Source organism: Eretmochelys imbricata, chromosome 11 (genome assembly GCF_965152235.1).
Source record: "Eretmochelys imbricata isolate rEreImb1 chromosome 11, rEreImb1.hap1, whole genome shotgun sequence".
Lineage (NCBI taxonomy): Eukaryota > Metazoa > Chordata > Testudines > Cheloniidae > Eretmochelys > Eretmochelys imbricata.
The window spans coordinates 45,539,961-45,566,295 of NC_135582.1; the positions used below are offsets into that span (position 1 = coordinate 45,539,961).

General features: G+C 40.6%; 1 protein-coding gene across 1 annotated transcript in view; it reads right to left on the reverse strand.

Annotated features, from left to right (window-relative positions):
- The window catches only part of CCDC141 (coiled-coil domain containing 141), a 141,765-nt gene that overhangs the window by 114,815 nt on the left and 615 nt on the right, over window positions 1-26,335 (reverse strand). The window contains exon 2 of the mRNA XM_077830395.1: window positions 24,580-24,702. Within this exon, the coding sequence (XP_077686521.1) occupies window positions 24,580-24,702 (123 nt within the window). The remainder of the gene's footprint in view (window positions 1-24,579; window positions 24,703-26,335) is intronic.

Consider the following 26,335-nt stretch of genomic DNA (forward strand, 5'->3'; position numbering starts at 1 on the left):
AAGTCAAAAGGAAGAAGAGTAACTCCATGCCAGAAACTTGTGGAACTGAGAGGCCAGAGTAGGAGAGAAGATAACATATGTGAATGGTGGGAGTTGCAACTCCATATCCTTTCTTCACTGCTGAGGCTACTCAACCCTCAAGCTTGTGGTGTGACATCTTTAATTATCTGGGAACAAAGTGATTACTTTCTGCTCTCCCACTGGAGTTTGGGTGCTGTGGAGAGCATCCTCCCATCAGGTCTGCTGTTATGCAGGGAACCATCCCATCTGCTCCTACTGATGAGGCTTTGAGAGTTCTCATGACCGAGGTCTGGAGAGAAACATCCTGCTCTCATCCTCCACCCCATGACACCAGCACTTGGAAGGGCAGAGTCAGAGAAGAGATTTATATCAGAGTATATGTATGGTGGGTTGAACATTTCTGTCAAAACATTTTGATGGAAAATTGGGTTTTTGACAAAATGAAATTTTTTGAGACGTGTCAGCTTGCTGCAGAAAGTTTTGACTTTTTGTTGAAAAATTGAACTCCCAAAACCAAAAATATTTTGATTTGAAAATGCTGCCATGGTGCCTCCTGAGACTTGTAGCTTAGGAACCTCTTGAATTCTCTCTCCTCTATTGATAAGCCCCTTCGTTTTCAGTTTAAACTGATTTTTACTGAACAAATCCCGTGTTTACAAACACTATTATTCCTTCCCCCCGGCCTCTCCCTCTGCCCCGATATTCACCCTACTTTTCTCCCGAGAGTCAAAATTTTCTGCAGGAAAAATAACTATTTTCTGACCAACTATAGTACATGGCCCTTCTGCATCTCCCCGGTGACAGCTGCAAAGTGTCATTGGGAGTCATGACCACTTTAAAATTCCCTCACTGTTAAGTAGAGAAATGTGTCAGGCAATGCATTGAACAGGCCTGTAAAGCCAGAAGAGGTAGTCTGAGAGGCCAGTTACCCCACTCAAGGTGTCCAGAATAATCAAAATGGACACTGGGTGAGAGGAAGATGGTCCCTGGGAACAGTTAGTGTTTGGGAGGGGGAAGATCTAGGAAAAAGCCAGGCTATTGTTCCTTTGAGGGCCTGGACCCAGGAGCCTTGGAGAGTGGGAGGGGCAAGGCTCCTCTCTCTCCCAGCTGGCCCCAACAGGTGTTTGTTTTTAGGCTCACCTGGGAAGAGGACTGGGTGTGTGAATCAAAAAGGAGGCTCCAAGACCAATGAGGGAGAGCTCACTAAGAGGAGGACTCTGCCAGGACACACACAAAGGGCTGTGGAAACCCTGAACTAATGGGCCAGGCCTTGAACCAAGCAATCCCAGAAAGGAGGGCTGTGGAAAGCCCAAACCTAGGGGTGAACAAAAAGGGGGCTCTTTTGGGAGCTGGACTATGCTGAATAAATTGGATCCCAAGAAAGGTGGAATCTTCTTTTCAAGACGTGTGGCTGTGAGTAGATTATTTCCAGCAAGCTGCAGGGACACTAAGGACGGCATGGTAGCGGCACACCATGCGGCAAGAGGGCACGCTTAGAGACGGAACCCCTCTAAAAGGCCACATTTGACAGCTGGGCTGGAAATAGTTATGACTTCAGCATGCTTCCAAGTGGTGGTGAAGGAGTCCCTTGGAATAAGTAGGTAGCAGGCTCTATGGCTGCACAACCCTGTTCCACATGTAATTAAGTTGGCCCCTACAAGGCACCTCATGCAGCCATCCATCGTACTGCTGGCTGGTCCCACCTCCCTCTCTGGCTTTAAAGCTCCTGAACGGAGACTCCATAACTCTCTTATGACAATTTTCAGAGTAGCAGCTGTGCTAGTCTGTATTCACAAAAAAAAGGAGTACTTGTGGCACCTTAGAGACAAACCAATTGGTTAGTCTCTAAGGTGCCACAAATACTCCTTTTCTCTTATGACAACACCACCCTTCTGGGCTTGTTTCACTGGCACAATAGCATCCTGAAGGTCCAAAACAATAGTGTCCAACAAATTAAGAATAATGAACACAAAATCTTCTGCCTCACCTGGGCTCCTCTTCAAACTCAGGCTCCAAAATCTAAAGTAACCCTCTGCAAAGGATTCACCCCTACTTGGGCCCTGTGACGTCCCTTTCCCACTCTTACAGAGTGGTGCCTTTCAGGGCTTTCTCCTCTGGAGGCCTCCCCAAGCTGTTAATCCTGAGGGTTTTTTCCTCCCTTTTGGCTGCCTGCCCGCCTGCCCTGCCTCTTCAGGGCTAGCCAAAGGAGACACCACTCCCCCTCCCCCAGCAGTTTTCTTCAGGCAGATTAGCCTGCCTCCTCATCTCCAGGGGATTCTGAAAACCTTTCCCAGGGAACTCCCTCCCTGCTTTCTCTTCTTCCTGTCTCTTTATCAGACCCTGGTGTCCTCTATCCAACCCCACTGGGACGCACTTAACTGATCACTGATCCAAGTCCCCCTTACAGACCATGTTCAGTTCTACATGGAGCACTGCAGTGGATCACAGGGAAATTTCCACTTGTCATAACTATATATACACACAAGAGGAGTGCTGCTCTTATCCAGCCCCTCACATACCAGCCAAGTTACCAATGTAGGTCCTTGGTTAGGTTAATTTCAGGCATCCCTGGCATTCCCAGTAAAAGATTAAGCATACTGAAGGCAAGCTTGCATTATTAATGTAGTCACTTTGCCAGTGTTGTTATATAATGCTGGTAAAATCGGTGGTTAAATGCATTTTGTGTTTATTTCTTTCTAATGATGCTAATTATTCTAATACATTTGTTTCTTAGCTTTTGCATGCTGAATACTAATGGACAATTTTTTTTAATTGAAACCATTTGCCAATAGGTAAATGGGCACACTTGACTATTATACGCTTCTCTCTTTAGATAGAACAGTTTACGCATTCAATAATATATTTTAGTCTGCCAATTTGTTTCTAATGCCAGCTGTTCCAGTTATCATTCATTACATTTCACAGACAGAGTAAAGATAGAATCTGGCATTTATGTTCCTTCAAAAACAGACCTAGATATTGATTCTTAAAAACTATCTTGAAACCACAGCTGGCCTGTTCTCACAGTGATTTTACAAGGCCATCCCAGTAAAAGTATAATATAAATTTTGGAGCCTTTCGTTACCATGAATACACATGCCAGGACAATTCATTCCTATTTCAGACTAGCACAAATGAAAGAGAAAGTTGCAAGTACTTATACATGTCATGCTGCTGTTCTGTGTAGTGCTAAATTTCACCTAAATAATAGACACTTAGTCCCAGATCCCCAAAAGTATTTAAGTTCCTAATTTCTTAATGGGGCCAAAATACCTGTGAGGATTTGGGCCTAAACTAACTATACAGGGTAACGTAACATTAAATGCCCAGAGACTGATGTGCCTATGGTCACACAGTTTAAATACTGTCTTCCTCTTTCAGCTAACTCAACAAATTCAAAGCAATAACAGACTACAGTTTAACACTCAAGCTATTTTATTCTTGGGGGGAAATGGATCCAGGGAGGGTCACGAGCCAAGAAATAAGACATGAATAAGAAAACAATGAACCTGGGGAATGGTTTATGGTTTTTACTCATACTTTCCATAGGCTCAGTTATTGCTAAGTGACGGAATGTGAGGAGGACACAAGAGGGGAAAACTGGCCAAAAGAGACATTTCATTTAAAGATTGGATTGGTGTCCATCCCTCCCTTCTTATCATTTCAAACCCAGCCACCAGAAAATAACTGCCACATCCTACAAATAGATTACTTAGGTACAGTAATTGCATTGTCCATGTGCAGCACCTCTGGTTTAACGATAATTAAGTCAAAGTCTCTCTGCTAATATCATCGTGCACTTGCCCTTGTAAAATGTTTAAACAGATAATCTGAGAGTGCTACAGAATTTGATTCTAGTTAACTGTGTGTTCCCCCTCCCCCAAAGATTCCTGCTTCTTTAAGCAGTAACAGAGCCATGTACAGGACAGCACCTTAAGCAGTGGGTAAATCAATCACAGGACTGTAACATTTAGGGTTTGATACCAAAGGTGAGATCCTCACACTCCTCCCTTTACAGCGGAAAAAGGGCTGGAGTGGCATAAAGGGTCCCTGAGAGCCCCATATCCAACCAAGGGAGCATTCCCCCAGTACAGGAATGAAGACAAAAAACCTTAAGGCTGCTTCCTGAGGATGCCCTTGCAAGCCCTGGCCTATGGAGCATGCTGAGGGTGAGAGAGGGGGTAACAAGGGGTCAGGGCCATCGCATGAAGCACGGTGAAGATTCTGGGCAGCTCTGTAGCTTGTAGAGCAGCCCTGGGACACTGATGTAACTTGAGACCCAGGGCTGTCCAAGTTACTCAGGGGGAGGGTGTCTCTCCAGCCCCCAGCTTGGCCAGGGATCAGGAAGGTGCAAAAATGGCTTAAATCCACCATAGCCCTCCTCCCTCTTGGCTGCGAGTTCTGGGCTGCATCTTAAAGACGCACCACAGACTCTCACCCCCAAAATTTTTTTTACTACGCCAAAGATTGTATGAAAGGTTGTGTGATTCCTTGCTACTTCTATAAACTAGATTTCATATTGCAAAATAGTTTCTCCCCTATTTCTAAGCAGGCATTATGCGATGGGCCCTGTAGTCTCCAAGGATACATCTCTCTATTAAAGATGCCATTAAGCTTGTTGAGATTTTTACGTAAGGTTTTTTCTGGCATAAAACAATTCCTGATTTCAGCAAAATTACACATAAAATAGAGTCATATTTTTGTAGCAAACAGTGGCTTTAGTGACATGTTTTATTCTCCTTTCTCCTGCATTTAAAGAATGCATATACACAGACCTGTACATTTGTGGCAAAATTTTGGAGGAGACAAGGTTACAGTATCACAGTTCAGGAAACTATTAAAAAATTAAAGAAAAAATGTGTACAGTAAGTACCAAACTACCTGTGCAGAACAAGATCTCTGAAAGTTCCCTCATGATCTCTTGGATAGTTAACAACTACTCCTTTACCCAAATCATGCTGATTGTCCTGTAGCTTCAGGCTTCTTCCAGCTTTGTTTTTTCTATCCATATCTTACAGCTTGGGCGGGAACAGCGCTTGCTGCTTCCTATTTCTCTTTGCCTCATTTCATTTGCCTCTACACTAAACAGGTGTTCAGGAGACCCCCACTGCAAGATTATCTGTCTGAACCTTTGTTTCCTTGAAGTTTTGTCACAGATCTCCTCCTTTACCAATCTCCTATTAACTCCATCTGCTGTCAGGTCTCAGAAGTCCTGGTCTTGCAAACAGTGGATTCAATTGAAAAGGAGTACTTGTGGCACCTTAGAGACTAACCAATTTATTTGAGCATAAGCTTTCATTCGCTACAGCTCATTTCATCAGATGCATACTGTGGAAAGTGTAGAAGATCTTTTTATACACACAAAGCATGAAAAAATACCTCCCCCCACCCCACTCTCCTGCTGGTAATAGCTTATCTAAAGTGATCACTCTCCTTACAATGTGTATGATAATCAAATTGGGCCATTTCCAGCACAAATCCAGGTTTAATCTCCCCCCACCCCCCCGCCCCCGACACACACAAACCCACTCTCCTGCTGGTAATAGCTTATCTAAAGTGACCACTCTCCTTACAATGTGTATGATAATCAAGGTGGGCCATTTCCAGCACAAATCCAGGGTTTAACAAGAACATCTGAGGGGGGCCGGGGGTAGGAAAAAACAAGGGGAAATAGGTTACCTTGCATAATGACTTAGCCACTCCCAGTCTCTATTCAAGCCTAAGTTAATTGTATCCAATTTGCAAATGAATTCCAATTCAGCAGTCTCTCGCTGGAGTCTGGATTTGAAGTTTTTTTGTTGTAATATTGCAATTTTCATGTCTGTAATCGCGTGACCAGAGAGATTGAAATGTTCTCTGACTGGTTTATGAATGTTATAATTCTTGACATCTGATTTGTGTCCATTTATTCTTTTACGTAGAGACCTGGATTTGTGCTGGAAATGGCCCAACTTGATTATCATACACATTTCCACGGTATGCATCTGATGAAGTGAGCTGTAGCTCACGAAAGCTCATGCTCAAATAAATTGGTTAGTCTCTAAGGTGCCACAAGTACTCCTTTTCTTATTGTAAGGAGAGTGATCACTTTAGATAAGCTATTACCAGCAGGAGAGTGGGGTGGGGGGAGGTATTTTTTTCATGCTTTGTGTGTATAAAAAGATCTTCTACACTTTCCACAGTATGCATCCAATGAAGTGAGCTGTAGCTCACGAAAGCTTATGCTCAAATAAATTGGTTAGTCTCTAAGGTGCCACAAGTACTCCTTTTCTTTTTGCGAATACAGACTAACACGGCTGTTACTCTGAAACCTGGATTCAATTGGAGATTTTTGCACCAATTTCAGTTTGCAAAAAAGTGTTCATCTGGGTCCCTTCACTTGCATGCACACAGTCAAGAATATCACAAGTGATTTACATAATTTAAAAAAAAACAACAACAACATAATTAGGATCCACAACTGGCATGATTAATGTGCTCATTATGGCCCAATCCTGCTCCAGTCAAAGTCAATAGGACTTTTTGTTGCTTAATTCAATGGGAGTAGGATTGGGCTGTTATTCTTCTACTGTTAAAGAAGCACGCTTTCCGCCTAGGTGAAAGGGCCTCACACTGTAGCTGACAACAACTCTGCTTCTTTCCAGAGCTGATGAGATATTTGTCAGATAATATATACTACTAATAGAAGTGAAGACAAGTTCCTTCCTGGCTCCACAGCCAAGGGAGCTGCTTTGCTTTAACCTTTCTACAGCATATTTGAGAAATCATTCCAATATATCAAAGCAGCACTGGAGTGAAAAGCTAATTTTAAATGCATTTTTAAATGTACATTTGTGTTGCTTTAGAACCAAGAGGTTGTTTAGATCCAAGAGGAACTGAATTACTTTTACTATGTCAGAATAGCCAGTTCAAGCTGCCTAAACAACCTACCCACAAGACCAGGAGTTCTCAGTTCTCATGTGTGCCTGCCTGTGTGTGTGTTAGAGCTACACAATTCAGAAATATTTTGCAATTTCACCCAAACCTATAAAGGCACAGTAAAGAAAAAAAAAAGTGTTAATACATTGCATTTCACTCATCTTGGGTAACAAAAATAGCCTAGTGAGTTTTGCTTTCCTTGTGGTGGCAAAACTTCACTCTGGAGCTAATTAGTAGTAGCTTTAGCACAGGGACCAAAGATGGAATGGGCAAGAGAACAAACCACCTGTTCCCTCTAAAACTGGTCACAAGAGTATAGTGTTGAGGACAGAGTGGAGGAGCAATGTGGGAGAGGGTACGCATTGCTGCTGCCTATGCCATACCTGTTCTGTGGATAGAGGATTATTATTTGTTTACAATAGTATCCACTTTCCAAACACTAAGGAGGATTGTCTCTGTACTGCAAAGTTTATAATCCAAGTATGGCATAAAGGATGTTAAGTCTCCAGGACTTTCAGTCCAACATCTTTCATGAGCACTAAATTTACTACAATAATATTAAAGAATTAAAAGAAAAGGAAGAACCCTTCTGAATTCTTGTGATCACGCACAGAAACCTCCATTTGGCTATGTGGCCATTAGTCAGGTGAAATTTAATGATTGCACAGACATTTCCTGTTTGTGTGTTGTGAATAAGGCTGAAAAAAACCCTATATTTTTACTTTGCAGAATTTAGCCAAAATTAATGTTTAGCAGCTCATGCAAATCCCTCCCCCAGTATTTGACAAGACAGCATGCAGCCCAAGCCCAGGCAAACATCTCGTCAAAAAGCTTCTCAAGTGGAAGAGAACTACTCCTCCTGTGCCTCCATTGTCTGATCTGTATGTCTCTGACTTCCAGGTATGGTAGAGCACTGTAATACCCTGAAGCATTTAGCCAGCTGGTGATCTGCCACAAATGGAGATGCCTAGGACAATGCTTTACTGCTCTCAGAAATTGTAAATGACTTCACTTAAAACCATGGGATTATTCATATTTCCTTCCGTAAAACATCTGTCAGCAATCTTTCCACCCCACTACAAAAGTTTTGATTGCTGGCTGCCCACCAAATATAAGCTGCTGCCACAGGGAGGAGGAGCAGTTTAAAATTATGGCTAGGCTTCATAAAATCCCAGTTGGTGGAGCCTGCTGACAGGGAATATGATGAGTCAGCACAGCACCATCTGCCCTGGGTAAAGAGAGAAGGTAGTCGCAACTTTGTACCACTACAGCCTTCCCCTGTCAGGCTTCCTGCTTCTGGGGACCTGTGTCTGAGCTTACTCTGGAAGAAACTGGAAAAACCCTAGGCCGAACCTGGTCCTGGTGCTTTTCCACCTTCATGTTAGTGGAGTAGCTTTGAATAGCGATTAATCAAAATCCTAGGTACAGCGTCAAGTAGACATTTTGGGGGAGGGATCCAGCGCCTGAGGTGGGGAATGGATGACATTAAAATATCTTTGCCTATGTGTGTACCCCTACATATATCACCGGAGTACCCTGTTCTCACTTACCAGGTTTACCTGCTGATTCCAAAGCCAATCGGGTATACTAATATTTACTCACCAGCCTCTGTATTACAAGGTTAAACGTCTTTAAATAAATTAGAGCAAAGCAACTAGTTAGGTAAACACAGCTTGGATGTGAAGAAAGAGTGTAGCTTGAGGCAACAATGCCCATTATCATGCATCATCAATCATTTAGATAGTTCCTAGTATTTTTGTTAAACAAGCTGTAGTGCAGTAATGAGCATTTTGTCTCCACTATGAGTAGCATTAGCAATGCTGCGCGTTTGGGAAGGGCTGGAGGAGGAGAAGGTGAATGCAGGCAAAGTGTGGAGAGCTGTTATTAAATACTTGTATATATAACAAATACATTCTGCTTTCATAACAGTAGTTTCAATATTACTCATTTTAAAAGTTTATGGGAAGATAAGTAGTAACAGAAGGGAATATTATATATTTCCTTTTTATCCGGACATAAAATGGTCTCCTGCACAGCAATTTTCTAGGAATGGTAGTATTTATTATCCAGCATGAGGTTTTGCTAACATTCTGGATCAGCTCTCTAACTAATGTAGTGTAAAAAAAATTAAATGAACATTTGCTATTCATGGTTTCTGTACTAATTTAACATCTTGCAGTACAAAAGTACTAGTTGAAAGAGCAGGCATGATTTAAAACTACAGGTAAAATATTACTTTCAAAACTTCTATATATGCGATAAACCCATGCACATACATTGCTTTGACATTAAAGTCAGAATTTGCAACAAACCCTACACAATTGCCATAGTTACATCTCATTCTTAATATTTCATTGGGAAAATACTGTGGCGATTGAGATACATACGGCAGAAACTGTTGGCAAATGCTGATGTTTTAAAAGTGCTGACTGCTGCATTTTATGTTTTGGAATAAAACAAGAAAAGCTGAAATAAGGGTAGAGGGGCAAGGGAAGGCCTCTCTTTCGGAAGTTTCCTTTATGGTTTTCTCCCTCCCAGTCACATAAATCATGTCATCCGGTGGGATTAGAATCAATAGGTATGACTAAGCCAATTATTTGTAATCAGCCGCAAGGAAGATTTAGGTTAGATATTAGGAAACACTTTCTAACCATGAGGATAATTAAGCATCAGAATAGGCTTCCAAGTAGGTGGAATCCCCATCAGCAAAGGTTTTTAAGAATAGGTTAGACAAACACCTGTCAGGGATGGTCTAGATATACTTTGTCCTGCCTCCATGCAGGGGGCTGGACTAGATGACCTCTCGAGGTCCCTTCCAGTCCTACATTTCTATGATTCTGTGTGTAGTCATCTTGATTTTATGTCAGCCTCAACATGAGGACTTCAATAGCACAGATATAGGTGTGATGTTTTTTGCAGGAGTGGTGGGTGAAATTCTGTGGCCTGCGTTGTGCAGGAGGTCAGACTAGATGATCATAATGGTCCCTTCTGACCTAAAGAAATATCTATGTTAAAGGGAAGCTCCAAATACTAACAACTTTTCTGATGACTTTAGACAGACAAGTTGAATATTTAGTGTAGGCCCCTTCCTTCTAAAAAGGCTTTTCACAAATCTAATTGGCTCAGTAGTTTAAAATATGTAATTAATAAGCAAGAGGTGACTGCATGCCAAATTTGTTTCATTGTCAGAGTAAAATATGAAAATGTTTGAAAGAGAGTATAAATGGTTAAAAGTAAACCAAAGAATTTTTTTTTAAATTATCTCTGATGTTTAAATAACCCAAGGTGGTATTAGTAACAGAGAAAAAAGTTTTAAAATATATGGTATTGTAATACTCACTTATAAAAATCACAGAGATTTATTGGGACACTGCAAGTACTAACTCCAGCACACACAGGCAGGACTGAACTTTCTGCTAACCTCCCTCTTCCCCACTCCCAGGTCAGAACAACAACATACAAGACAACAACTTAACACTAAGATATAGCATATCAACTGGTGGAGTTGCTGTCTATATTAAACATTATAGCCTCCCCCAGTTACATAAGAATCTAAACAATAACTCCCAGGAATCCAAGTAGTCTGCCATCCACACAGGTTTCTATATTGATCTCTTCACTTGAGTCCTATATTCAGTCATGGACACTTCACTCATAGTTGGATCTAGATTATCAGAGAGGCTGATTATCATAGAGGACATGAACGCTGTACTCTCTGTTGAAGATGGCAGTGTGTTGAAGTCCTGAAATACCATGGCAATTCCTCCTCCACAGGCAATCTCCCGTTACAATCCACGGTAACTTGTTGTGGTACTTCCAAATCCTCTTCTGCATCCCTCTGGAATACTTGCAGAGCTTCCTCAGTGTTTGCCTCCCCTTTCTTTCAATGAATCTGTGCCTTAGTTCTCAATGCACTACAAAGGGGGGGACTTCTTGCTTTTTATATCATATTATTTTTGCGTATTACCTTAGTGGGGGATATAAACATTACAAGTAGGTTTAATGCATGCAGCAACTTACAATCATTTTATAGAACCTAAAAACATCCTTACAAGTTTAACACCTATCTTGAACGATACTAACAGAGGTGAGCTGGTCTGGTTTCCAGCTATGAATTTGTCCGTTCTCAGCTGATGCCTACAGCCTTGGAAAGAGCTGGCACCTGGTCTCCAGCTTCACGCACCCGATCATATTTCCCAAATTCGTCATTATAACTGGAGAATACACTGCCAGGTAGTCCAATAGTTTCTTTTCGTTGCCTTCTGTGGCTGCTTCTGTCAAGTCAATCCCTAGCTCTTTTACTCATTGGGCTGCTTCACAGCTATTGATCTCTGCAGTACAAATTTTCTTTCTTTTTCAGCACTGGATTGTTCTCCATGGATCAGACTTATTTCAGATCCTGGGTCCAACAGCATTGTGGTTTTCCAGCTGTCAATGTCTCCAGACAGACGACAACAGGCAACTGAGCAGCTCTTCACAGGGGCCGTTTTAATAACTGCAGATGGTGGCCTTATTTCATTAGCAGCTTCTAGTTTGGCTTGGTGTGGCTTTCTTCTGCTTGTGCAAGTCCATCTCCAGTGACCTTTTCCTCCACATTGCCTGGGACCCACTTGAGAAACAGTCTCCCTCATATGACCCAGAAGACATCTGTGAATAGCTTACACCCGTGCCTTGAAATTTTTTAGCCACTTCCCTAGCAATAATTGCTTGAAGTGCTGCATATAAAGGAATCACCCTGAGGCTGGGAATTAACAGCTGACACCTTTAAGGAAACCCCAATTTCTGCTTCCACATTTTGAATTCTGTGTAGAATGTGGTCCATAGGTTTATCCAGTATGGTATCTTCTTTCACCAGAAGGTTATAACGTTCCCTTGCTAAACCATTTATAAACTGACTTTTCACATAGGATTCTCTCATAACTTGTCATTGGCCAGAGGCCCCTCCCTGTACTGCTAGTTCCAGATTTGGCACAACAAATTCTGCTTCACTTGAGCCACCTCCTGACATGCTGGCTCAGGGAAAGACTTACTGAACAGTCTCCTTGGTGTACACAAATAATTATGCAGGGCTTCCCCATCCTGCCTATTCCTGGCTTAACATTCCTTCTAGTATTTCAAAAGGGCCAATCCCCCTTCCTAACGGTCATTTAACTATGAGCACAACTGTCTAGATGATGGATGATCTGCACAGGGAAGCTGCTGGTAACATGCTTTGGCATTACCATCCAAAAACACTGTGCTGCTTATTCATCAGTCCACTCGTTCACAGACAGCAACAGCTCAAAGTCTGTCAAGTACTCACCAATTTCAGTCTCATCTGCTTGACCAGCAAATTTCTTCTCAGGCGAATTGCTTTTGCCATCTTGAAGCTGCTGCCAGCAGTTGTAATACTAACTTATAGAATCACAGAGATTTACTGGGACACTACAAGTACCAACTCCGGTACACACAGGCAGGACTGAACTTCCTGCTAGCCCCCGAAGACAGATCAACAATCTAACAACATACTAGACAACAACTGATACCGGTCAAGGTGCTGTCTGCACTAAACATTATAGACTTTATCTTGACAGTTTCTTTTTCAACTTTCTCCTTTAAATATGTACCACTTCTATGAAGCAGCTAAAGATTAGCTCATTTCTATTTTCATTTTTTTGAATTGTGTCTTCTGTACAATTACAGACACCTAATGTATCTCCAAAATATGTTTGACATTGTCCATTTCCCGAGGAACAGAGTACAGTAGTATTTTCAAAGGCTAAACTAGATATAGTACTTAAAGGAACCATTTGCAGGATATTTTACCCAGAGAGGAAGAGTGGAAATACATGATAGTCTTGTGTGTATTATGGTTTTATTGACATGAGTTTGAGATGACCCTATTACTCATTATTGGCAAAGCTATGAATTAGTCATCCCATATCACACCACTGTACTCTGTATTCTGTATATGCCAAAATTATTCAACAGAAAAAATATTTTAGGAATAGTTTCACTGGGGGACTGCTATTGTTCATATCTGATACTATTTTTCATATCTTTCCAACTGTAAATCCAAGCTCCCTTTGTGCCATGAGTCCAACTGTTCAGGCCTCATAGGAAGAGAAAAGTTATAACAAATTTTGGAAACTTCTAAAATTATCTAAAATCACTTCATATAAATCATATCATCTGATTTTAAGGTCTGAAACCTTGTGATTCACCCAGGCTAGAAACAAATACCTTTGGAAAGGGGGGAGATATTGTGTTCTCCAGTGATCCTGTATAAAGCAGCCATTTCTAATCCTGACAATTCATGAGATAACAGACCTTCAACTTGTCCTTGATCCAAGACCAGATGCTAGCAATCTTGGGCCCCAGGCCAGTGTAATTTGGGGGAGGAAGTGGGGCAAAATGCGAAATTCTATTTTGAGGGGAAAAAGAAAAATATTTTATGGCATCTTGTTTTATTCCTTTGCCATCTAGCGAATAGCTATGAAACCCATGGGCAAAGTCTATGGCTCCATCCCTCTTGAGTGGCACTGTCCACAGAAAAGATAAGCACCTTCAGCTACCAGTTACTACATTAGCTCATGTGGCTAATGATGGTGCTGTAGATCTAAAGTTCCCAACCCTGCTGATGATCCATATGGGGGTCACAATGGTTCCACATAATGAAAAATTTATTTTTTCCATTTTGGAAAATTACATATAAAAATCTCTACATTAAAAGAACATTAATGTTGTTAAGTCAAGCACTCAGAAGTCAGGAAATTGCAGATTAAGGTTGTCTCTGCAACTTTAATTTGGCCCTTATGGGTGCCTGCATTATGATACAGTCTTCAATTACATATTTTTTTTCCCACAGGACTCCTGCCTTATTCAGTGCACAGGGTGGACATGCTCTGGAGAAGAATCAGGGGTGAGGAGTGAATGGGGATGTTGGGTATAGGACCCCAACTTCATTTATTGCAGAATTTGAAAGGTGTGTAGTGAATGAGGCAGGGGATTGCAGGAAGAGAAAGGATGGTCTCCTAGTTAAGGCAGATGGTTGCCACCCTGAAGAACTGAACTGAGTCTCTGCCTCTGCCACAGAGCTCCTGTGTGATGGTGGACAAGTTACATAAACCGAAACTTCCACAGGTGGGCACTGGGTGTTTCAAGTTCTGGGTGCCCAACCTCAGACACTTGAAGTTGGATTTGCGGAAGTGCTGAGCACTCAGAACTGCAACTGAGATCAATAGGAGCTCTGTTCTGAGCATATGAAGTACTATAAGATACAGGTGCTCTGAAACATCGGGTGTTAGGCTTTGCAAATTGGGAACATAAAATTAACTGATGCTATTGACAATTTTGGCTTTTAACTCTGTACCTCAGTTCCCCAGATGTAATATGGGGATAATACATGCTATCTCATCTCACAGGGCTGTTGTGAAGATAAATTGATTGGTGTTTGAAAAGCACTAAGATCCTATGATCAGAGCACCATAGAAAAGCCAATGAGCAAATTAATAGTGCTGTTAATGTACAGTAAATAATGATGGCCACACATTAAATTATTAAGATAAAAAGATATATTAAATAGTTATTCAGTGAGCACCATCAATCTGTGCACCAAAGGAGGCAAGGGTCCTGTGGAAAAAAATAGTATGTGATCATGTAATTAAAGACTGTATCATCTTTAAGGGGGCCAAATTAAGGTTACATGGGTATCCTTACTTTTGACATTTCCTAATTTTGTAATTGACTTTGCGACCTTAACATTCTTTTTAACATAGTAAAAGATGTACTATGGATGTAATATGCATATAAACTGATATGTAGATTACACTCTTGTTTAATTACTGTTGAGATAAAACGTGCTGTGACAACCATATCCGGATACATAGTTTAATACATGCTGTGCTCAAGCCATAACTAAAATTAGGTCCTTCAGATGTAGCATACTGTGTACTTATAACAAGTATTTACACTGATTACATGATAGAATAGGAACAAGAAAGATTGTGTGTGTTCTATGGGCCAGATTCTGCCACTTATTCTTGAGTCTTGAGAAGTCTATGATACCACCTGCGCCCCCGCTAAAGGGCATATCCTGGTCCATGTCTCCAGCCTGAGTAAAGTGTTGTACTCGAGTACTGGGAGCAGAATTCTGTCTCCAGCTCCAGAGCATCAGCAGAACCATTCGACAGGGGCTACCGTAATCTCAGAACTACAGAGACTTTAGGTCTGCTGCATCGCAAACACACACAGGAAACCGTTATGTTGATGTATATAGTCACTGCTCACTCTGCTTTCCCCAACACCCAAACCTGCCCTGTCTGCTACACAAATGAAGACCCTTTAGAGGCCCTTACTTAGTCCGAATATTTAGCCCACAGGAGCCTGTATTCCATTTATCTGCGTACTAGGGACAGGGCCCCCTGTGACAGATATTACAACACGATGCAGTATATTTAGGGACCACTCTATTACAGTTATGAATGGTTTCTCTAGGATTGTGTTCTGATCCATGAAAGATGATTACCACAGCTCTTCCTGGAACTAAAAACATGTGTCTGTGTGATTACCCCTAGGATGGTAAACACCGCCAGAGAGGTTCAACACCCTGCGGGTGGTTTGCATAGATTGCTTCAGGCTGGCTGTTCCAGAGACAGAGAGCTAGTCTACCCTAGAACCGCTACAGCTGCGGTGCTGTAGTGCTGCTCGTGCAGACTCTCCGTGCCGGCGGGATAGAGCTCTCCCATCGGCATAGTTAACACCTCCCCAAGCAGCAACAGCTATATTGGCGGGACAGCTTCTCCCTCCAACATAGCACTGTCCACACCGGTGCTTAGATCGGTGTAACTTACGTCTCTCGGGGGGGGGGGGGGGGGGGGGGGCGCCTAGCTTTTCCACACCCCTGAACAACTTAAGTTATACCAAAGTAAGCACTAATGTGTACAAGCCCTAAGGGACAAAGAAAGGTCTTCTGGGTGAGCTTGAACTGACACAGGGCCTCCATTTTGATTCTGCAGGCAGGACTTTTTGTCTGGGCGGGGAGAACAATCCTTGAGGAAGGGTTGGATGAGATGTTGGCCTACTAGGGCCCCATAAGGAAGGTGGGCAATTCCTGGTATGTTTATTAGTAAGCATGTAGGAACTATTATTGGTTTATATATGTTTTCTCCATGATGCTTTACCCTAAGAATAAATGTATTCTGCCAAGAAAGAGCTGTGTGGTAACTGTAACTGCTGTTCTTAGCCCTAAGAGGGAAGGCAACACACAGGGGCTGGCCTTTAGGCAGACTGGCTTGTTGGGACAATACGATGTATGGCAGAAGGGCTGTGAAGCCTTAAAACCCGCAATCAGAAGGGAGTGAGACAAGGGCCCTGCCCAGAGACAGGTGACAACTGGAAGCCTGAGACCTGACTGGGCTCTCCTGGAGTGCACCACAGAGGAAGGATGCAAGTTTAGTTACCCTGAAACCCAGAACAGTCCAAAGGAGCTTTCATTGTATTTATCAGTGTAAGAGCTATTCGGGTTAGGGACCACCACTTACTATGTGCTTCCACAGCACCTAGCACAATGGGGTCCTGATATGACTGGAGCTCTCAAGGAACTACTACAAATTATAAAATAATAATGACAAACTTCCAGCAGAAATGGGCTTAGCACAGCTCCTCATATCCTGGCCAAAAGGCAGCCTTCTTTCAGCTACCCTGGGAAGACTGGTGTTGACCCCAAAAGTACCAAGTTTGAGCCTCTGCTCTCGTAGTGTGCAGAACATGTATTCTGAGTTCAGGCCCTGAATAGGGGACATCAGTTAATTAGATTGTTTGCTCTAGGGTCCCATAAGTATTTTGCAGCCCCCACAGCCGACATTCCTTGTGCTTCCTCACGGATTTGCCTCTCTAAGTCTGTAACATCGTATATCTAAAAAACTAGAGAACATTACTATTGATGTCCTTTTCCCCTGTTCTGCTTGCCGAATTACCAAATGATGCAACAGGGAGATCATAAACCACCTTCACTCTCTGAAGTGCTATCTCACTCCTCTGACTCCACTCCTGACTCTTAATTCTATATAATATACTACACAGAAAAATAAATGAAACAATACACGTCTAATTTAAGCCTGTCAGAAGCAAAAGATACAGAATTAAATTATTGAACATTATTGTTGAGCCCTCAGATCAGTGGGTGACCTCGTATAGAATATATGTCCTTTAATTTTATTCTCAGTTAAGGTAAGATTGAAAACTCTGAATTTCCTTAATGTTATTTTAGCACATTTTTAATTTAATTTCCTCAATTTTATCAATAAAAACATATATATATATACACACACACACACACACACACCACAACACACTTACAAACCTAAATGTTCTAAATTGTTTGTGCCAAAGGGCACTTACCCTGCTTGCACATATGCAAACTCTTTTGTTACACGCAAACTCCAAGACATGGAAACCCATATATGCCCGTCAGAGTTTGCCCTTGTATATATGCCCAAAAGTGTGCCTACAATTTAACATGTAGTTGAAAGTATAGTCCAAAATTCCTTCCACTGGAAGCTCTATTCACTGGAAAAAACTGTAGTCAACCCATTAGGTCGACAGATCAGGAGAGCAGCAAAATGATTTCCTCAAGGCAGGTGGGCTTTGTCTGGACTGGCAGGAAAAAAAGACAGTGGCTCCTTTAAGGGTCCCCCCCTCAGGATTTGGGAGGGGAGAAAGCGTCACCTGAGCTGGTGTCAGGCCAGTGGGACTCAAGTAAGCCTTTGGCCCCTGCACACCTGGGGCAGGGCATATAAACCCTGTCCCTCTGGCCTGAGTCATCTCTCTTGCCTGGTGAGCAGCTATAAGGAGGCAACAAAGGGGCCTGCCATGGTTACACATGGCCAGAGACAACCCGCCCACCACCATGTGGGGCTAGGAGTCCCCAGGAGCCTCAGGGTGACCAGCAAGGTCCCAGTGAGGACAGATTGGAATCACCCCAGGATCACAATAGAGGCAGCGAGAGAAGCAGCAAAGCGCAGAGCAAACCGAGAGTGTAGGTGTTTTCTCCCCAGTGGGAGTCAGTCAAGCTTATTGCTGGTGATCCAGTGCAGGTGCTTGGTCCATAGGGGAGTCTAGTTATGTGATAAACCAGAATCAGAAGTAGACTTAGGGAAAGGCAACCCCTGAAGAAACTGGAGAATGGGCTTGGGCATGCAAATGTCTGGTAAAATGAGGATATCAGCCACTTTATCCAGCCCCTTAACCATCATATGAGGAAAGGGCAGAGGGGTCCCGCCAACAAGCTAGCACCAACTGTGTAGAGTGGGGGGAGAGGGGGCTGCTGCTGGCAGCCCTTCACCAGGTAGAAACAATTAAGGAAGGAATCTTGACCTGCACTGTATGAATTATTGCCAGACAGTTGAAAGATAAGTTAAATAATAAAACTGAGGCCTAATTAAACGACATCCCTTGCACCGTCCCCCCACCCCCTGCCCCCATGTGTCCTCAGCAATGTACTGGACAATTGTATCGAGTAATTAGATTCTTTAAATGCAATTGAATAATTACAGAGGCATTATGGTTCTCTTTCCTCACTTCTCAGTTCCCCCAGATTCTTCGCAGGCAAATGAACCACAAATACATTCTTCAAAGACAGACTTGCAAATAATTCACCAGTCTCGTATTTCACGTAATACCTCAATAGTCTCAGATTTCACCAGGTTTAGATGCTGTGTCTTAGAAGCCTACAGTGGAGACTTGTGGCCCAACATTTTTGAGTGGTTATCTACACTCTTCACTGGTACTTTTCAGATTAATCAGTGTTTACATATTGGTTTTGAAATGGTCAAGTGCTAATAAAGCTGTTCCCTGGAAGCCCAAAATATAGTAATAATGCATTATTTTGGTGCTCAAATATTATTTCAGTGGGAATTTGGGGTACGCAAGTGTGAGGGCTGGCTGGTGAACTGAGCCTAAAGTTATCTGAGGAAACCACTGAAAGAGAATATAGAACCTCACAATGTCACTTTTACATTCGCTTTTCTGACTACAACTGCACTTTCAACCCGAGAAAACAATTTTATAATGGTAAACAACTGATCTTTACTTTTAATGGCATTGCTGAGCATCTCTGTAATTAAATGTAAATAACTCAGAAAACAGAGATTAACAGATAATTTGCCCCATATCTACTTTACTGAAAAATAAGCATTATATGAAAATATTTATTTTATATGAAACAAATAAAAGGCTCATTTTAAAAAATTTCAAATGCAAAAGATGAACATATTACTTTTTGAGAAATATGTTTTTCCAATTTGCTCCTCTTAGATATTTGCATATAAATGACTACTTTGCACTTTATGCTCTGTGAATTGGAGTAAATACAGTAATTAGGAGCAATCTACAGGTAAGTGGACCAAATTATTAATGGTGCTTTTGTTTTAATGAAAGTTAAATTTGCAGAATGGATTTATTTATATTTTTCAGTCTCTCTGCTCCAGCTCACTGTGGTCTTTAGCATGACAAAGAACAGAGCTTTGGAGACAAATCAAGAATGCCAGTGTTTGTCTTACTGGGGGCTGTAACACTGTCATAATCCAAAGATTGGCAACACACTCTAAACCAAAGCACTAGTGTTGTGAAATCTAAGATCAAAGGCAATATTTTCTCCAGACAGGATTTCTGATTAAGTGATTGAATTAGGAACCTGTGGTGGAGGGAGGATGGCAGAGCTGCATTGCAATAAGTGCAATTTTGTCCCTTGGAAGCCTTGGCTGAACTTTCCCCTCCATTTTAGAAACTAGAGTGTGAGTAAAGCTTGAAAAAAATTTCAGCCCAGAAAAAAAACAAACCCTTGCCGAAGCAGGTCAGCCTAAAGCTGAGGTGTAGCAAACCATGAGGAGGAGAGGCCTATGATATCACAGAAGGAGGGATGGAGTTTTCAGCAAGACTTTCTGGCCATTGCTGGTTCTGGCTAGTTTAATGAATCAGCAGCAGGCCTGTAATTCTTGATTATTGACAAGTCATATCCCAGAAAAAGAGAGTTAAGGCCCCGATCTGGAAAACACTGATGCATGGGCTTAACTCTGCTCATAAGAGAAGTTCGGTCAAAGTTAATGGGACTATTCATGTGCTTGGGGTCAGGTATGTACATGAGTGTTTGCAGGATCAGGGCCAAATGTTTTAAAATGAATCTACCAATAGAAAATGTGCAATGGCTTCGCATTTCCAGACACTGAATATATGTCCCACTGAATGCAAAACAGATCCACGCCCTGGTATATATATTCATAACACAAGTGACAAATATATACAAGCTTTCATGATCAATTAGCTATCATTAGACAAAATTAAGTAACTGCACTATATCCTAATCTCTTAAATCATTGTTTCCCCACAAATTGCATTAATCTTTTCATGTTGTTATTAGACTCTATGACCATGCTATAAATACAAAATACAAGCAGTAAATATTTCATCTATAAACAACTATGTTACAGATATGAATGAAATGTACAGTAATATTAGAAGGAAGTTTAACTAGATGATTTAATATCATATGTATGTTCATATTTTCTGTTTAGTCTAACGTTTATCATTTTCTGTTTAGTCTTTCAGCCTGGTTAACAAAATGTTCCTCTTCAGAATCCATTAATGTTTAAAGCGGGGGTCTTTTTAAAATTACTGTACTCAAGTTTTTCAGTATAACATAATAATGGGCCACATTCTCCGCTTCAGTGGAGCTGTGCCAATTTATACCAGCTGTGAATATGGCCCAATATGGTCTATCAAAGGAAACATATTTGGATATTTTTTGTCTAATACATTTTAAAATATACAAATGATTATTTTTACTGTATGATTCATAATTAGAAAAATGACTCTGCTGGTTAAAGTTAGAAAAGTGGCTATATATATCTAAAAAATCCAAACCTTCATGCTCAAGACATCTGCTTCCTCAGTGTCTTGAGTCTTATCTGTTTATATTCGCAACAAATAGGTTAGCATTATTTTTTTAACTCCTGTTAGCACTGCAGAGCCAGTAGCTCTCTGGAACAGCAAACTGGATTTAAAAACTGTTCACGCATCATCAGAAGTATTGTAAACTGAGTTTCAGTGGCAATGCCAAATTCTGTCCTCATTTACACCTATGAAATCCCACTACACATGTAACTGAGGGAAGAATATGGCTTGCAGTATCTTTGATAAGACTAACAATGCACAAACCAGGGGGAGGAGAAAGAGACTAAAATAAACAGCTTGATGTTCAAATCTCAGGCTGAGATTTCAGCACAGTTAGATATAAAAAACACACCAGCATAGTCACATACATATTCAAAAATCTATCTGAAATACTGCACAGATTGTTAGATCCCAATCCTGCAAAGACTTAAGCAGGTGGGACAGCTCAGGTGCTTAACATTAAGCAGGTGCTTAAATCTTTGCCAGATTGGGGCGTTGGACCCCATCCTGCACTCAGTTACAGATGCGCTTAACTTTCATTTCAATGGGACTACTCATGAAGTACATGCTTAAGTGTTTGTAGGATCAGGGCCTTTAGCTTAGGGTGTGGAAGTGGGATTTTTATTGTAAAGTTTTAAAATATCCAATTTAGTAGAACAGCAGTAATAATAGAGAAAATGGCAAATTAAACCACATTTATAATTAACATGAACAAAGTCCTATTAGAACCTTAAAACTAGTGAAACAAAAATTCTTTAAGAATGTAATGCAAAGACAATTCAAAACAATCTCACAGTGTTACATAAAATTGAAAGTAGATTTGGTCAAAAATAGGAAAAAAATTTCACAAAAAATTCAAAATGTCAAAGTTATTTTCATTTCATGGAGTATGAAAGGATTTTTTAAAAAAAAATTTCATAAAATGTTTTCAAAAAAAGTCAAAATTTTGACTCATTTTCCCCTTTTTATCTTTTTTCTTGTTGACACTGTGTGCAGTAAAATATTGTTTGGTTTCTTTCCCCGCTTTTTCATTTTTCCTTTTGCTACTCTGTAACTTTCAAAAACTAATACAAGTTGACAGTTTGAACCACAGTTCATCTGTAGAACCTGATATAACCTCACATAACCTCAACATAATATATGATAAAATACAGAGTGTTTTGAATTATGAGAACTTTTGCTAAGTATCCTTCAAGTGCCTGTGTTTTCATAAATTTTAGGATTATTATTGATTTACTATAAATGTACTTTTATTAGATTATTTTCCATTTTATTTCTACTGTTATGTACGAAACACAAATCTGAGATACAATGGCAGAATGCTGCCATGATTTAAACAAGGTTCAGGCTCAAATGGTTTGAACTGTAGGACACATCAGGCCTCAGCTTTGCCATTATCTTGTTCAGTGTATTTATAGTGCATTCCAGACTACAAGATCTATCAAACTTCAAAAATATATGTGAGTATGGGCTATAGTGAACTTTCTTTATATCAACAAATTGGAGTCGGTAGGAAGTAGAGAACCAATGGGGTTGTCAATTTTATAGTTCATGAGAGAACAGCTAAAACACTATATTGCAAGAAAAAAACTGAGCAGGGGTATATTATTGCGTTAATGTGTTTGCATAACCCTCGTTTCCAAAACTGATGGTGTAAACTGTGATCATGGAGAGGAAAAAGAACAGGGAACTGACTAAGAACTACAAGGAGTTCGGTGGCACCTTAAAGACTAACAGATTTATTTAGGCATAAGCCATGCATCACTCCATGCATCTGAAGAAGTGTTTTCTTACCCACGAAAGCTTATGCCCAAATAAATCTGTTAGTCTTTAAGGTGCCACCAGACTCCTTGTTGTTTTTGTGGATACAGACTAACACAGCTACCCCCTGATACTTGACTAAGAACTGTGTATACAAGATTTTACAAAGATAAGTACAATCTAACAACTGTAATTGTGTGACTTTCTTTGGACTTCTGTCCTTACAGTTCCACATTTCTAATTTTCCATTTTTTAATCTTAATGTAAATAAGCTTTGGAATTAAATGTTAAAGTCTGTGAAACATTACTGGCTCTTTGACTTTATCTATCTTCACAGAGTAAAGGTATAATTTATAAACAAATAAGTGCCAAAGATTATTGTAATAAGTACTTCAAAGGTTGAGAATCATTGTCTTATACAAACCTTTGATGACAGGGTCTGGTAATTTATAAATAAATATCTTCCTATGATAAGTGTTATCAGCTCACTACAGGCAGAAAGTTTCACATCTGTTAAGGAATGAAGAATCATTCAGAATTATGACATTTGTGGTCATGTAATAGAGCTGGCTAAATTATTAATGGGAAATAATATCTATTTTGAGTTTACTCTTTTCCTGTGGATTGTTCACTATTCAATGTTGATTTTGGCAACAATATTTGTTACTCAAAATATTCATCAAGAGTTTACACAAAAAGTCACCGTGTGTGGATCAACTGACTGTTCACTATTCATTGTTAGTGGCATATGATTGGTCACTTAAGTCATATGATACTGTTTCTGCTTCCTGACTGGATGACAGACTTTTTAAACAGGAGACTATAATGCATATTGAATGACAAACAACAAATTGCCCACTTACAATATCAATTTTCAAATGTATAAGCATATCAAATATCAATTTTCAGATGTATAAGCATTTGTGAACTTTTGAACAAATTCCACTGCATACACCATATTAGATTACAACTCTGCATATACCTTAATTTATTACTTCACATATGGTTGAGACATACCTTAATATGAGCGGTGCAGCACCTGAAAACAAATATTAAAAGGAGGAAACATCTTTTCCAGTTCATATGTGCTCTGTCTTAAAATATGAACAAAATCTGAATTTAATAAAAATACATAACAACATCAAGAAACTTGAATGGAACCTGACAAAGTACAATGTCACAATGGTCTTGGGCACCCACAAGAATCTAGAGAAATTCATTTACTTAAGCCTATATGCAAGATGCATCCATCCCTTCAGATCAGGAAAGTGAATGCTCATCTCATGTCAGCAAAATAGGAATAATTTAATGTGACAGTATATTACTGTACTACCTTCTTGTCTCTGAAATATCCTTGAATAATATTCTGCTCCTAAGAATGACCTTTATTTCCTAACACTGGTTGTAGTTCTATGATTGAGCTATTATCTTCCTACCTCAAGCCAATCACTTGCTTAATGTTATCACCTTATTCCTACCTTAATATACATTGATCACAACAGCAAAAAAGTGACTGGAATGTTAATTGCACATTTACAAAACACTTGATTGTTTTTGTAGTTGTTACCATAGTTATGAACCAGTCTAACATCTCACAGCCCAGCAAAACAAATGAAAATCTTGAAATTCCTCTGTCTCTAGCAGGTACGGCTAGTTTTTATTTTATTTGACAATAATGCATAAAGTTGGAAAATATGATATTTTTACTGGTTCTGCCAGAGAAACAATTACTACTGAACTTAGTTTTCCATTGCAGAACTATGGGGCTGGGGAGGGGTGTGTCTTATTTTCATTCTTTACATCAGCAAAGGTTGGACATGTTTTTTCATTCTGGCCTTTTGCTGACAAACTGATCACAACAGAAGGCCTGTGAACCTAGAGGCTGATTGTCTATATCAGAGCTATAAGGAGACCAGGGACATCTGCGTGCGTCCATATCACACACCTTACCTTAAGTTTAGCCAGAAGGAGTTCATGATCCTGTAATAGTTTTTTGGTCTCATCTTGATTGCTTCCAATTTCTAATACATTTGGAATTGACTCAGTCAGCTGAAGTTGCACCCATTTCCCACACTAAAATGCAAACACAGGCAAACACCCAGTGTGTGTCATCCGGAAAACACAAGGGCTCTTTATATCCCTTCCCCAAAACATACCAGTTAAGGCCCAAATGGATCTTTGCAAGCAGACCTCTGTATCCAATGGGCACGGGGATCTACTTACATGTATCCAATTGCACAATCAGGCCCCAAAGTAAACAAAATCTAGTGAATACAAACTTCAATAAAGGGATGCCATTAAAAAAAAAAGGTAAATCAAGTATCATTTGAGGCGACATACCCAGGCCCCAAATTCTTGCTTCATCCAATTTCTACCCAAACAGTTGTCAAGATGGTATTTAAAAAGGAAAGAAAATCATACTAGGGACTAAAAATAACATTTTCCCCTTCTCTGTCCTGGGAATTGATAACATATTTTTAGCTGCAGTTTTCATAGATCTCTCAGAGCTAAGGGGCGTGGTGAACTTATTTCCTAACCTTCTCACAGCAGAAACAAATTAAGGCAGACATGAGGGCTGTCATTGTTACATAACCCAGCTGTCCTCAGCACCCAGAGTTCTTCTAGTACCAGGTAATCCATCACAGCATTTTCTCTAACAGGTGGGTTTTGGGGTTTTTTTTGTTTTGTTTTTTGTTTTGTTTTTTAAAGGAACAACCAAAAGGCCTTTACATAGCTGGGGGAGAAAATGACAAAAGGAACATAAACATTAGAAAGTGATGGACCCAATCCTGCAAATCCTTACTCCTGCAAGTATGGCTCATTATGTTTCTTACTGAAATGAGAGATTTCCAACCCTATATGAAGATACTAGCAACACTCATTTGTTCAAGATTTGTTTAACGCAGCTGATATAAATATATAATGTTACTAAGCACTTAACCCCCAATCATGTCTGCAGCAGATAGATCATGAGCCAGGCTGTGTGTTGGAGTGAGCCTCCACAAGGAGGAGCCAGGAATCTTGCACAACAGGCTGGGCTGCCGCTGCATAACAGCTACTTCAGACTCAGGGTTGGAGTAGACTCCAAGGCACCTGTGCCTCCATCTCTATGCTGGGAGAAATGCCAGGTGGATTAGCATGGTAGCAAACCCACTAGCTTGTTCCCACCAGCACTTCCAAATCCCCACTAAACTGCAGAGCCACTCATGAATAGATGGTCCATGGTGCACAGGGGAGCAGTACGTGGCCTCTCCAAAGTCCTGCCCTTCCTTGCAGCATTTCTGCCGCAGATGGGTCTTTCTACATCTGCTAAGGAGGGGGAGAAATTTTCTCCTGGGAGGAAAAAGCCCCCTGCTATTCTAAATGCAAAATCTGACCCCCACTGATGTCAGTTCACACATAGTCACTGTCTTTAATCTGCTTTACAGTTATCAAACTCTAAAAAAAAAATCCTAGCCTGAGAGGTTAGAGGTATCTAAGGGAGTGAGGTGCCCTACTTCCATTGCATTCCAACTGGTGGCTGGTGTTTAACTCCCTTAGGCAGCTTTGAAAATCCCAGCCTTATTTAGTATCCCAAACTGCATGCAGGTTGTGTGAGCTGGAACTAGTCACTGTAATGGTCCTTCAGGTCTTTATAAACAAGAGGACATACATAAGAGCTACTACTAAAAATATATGACAAAGGCAATTAACTTTTGGTTTTTAA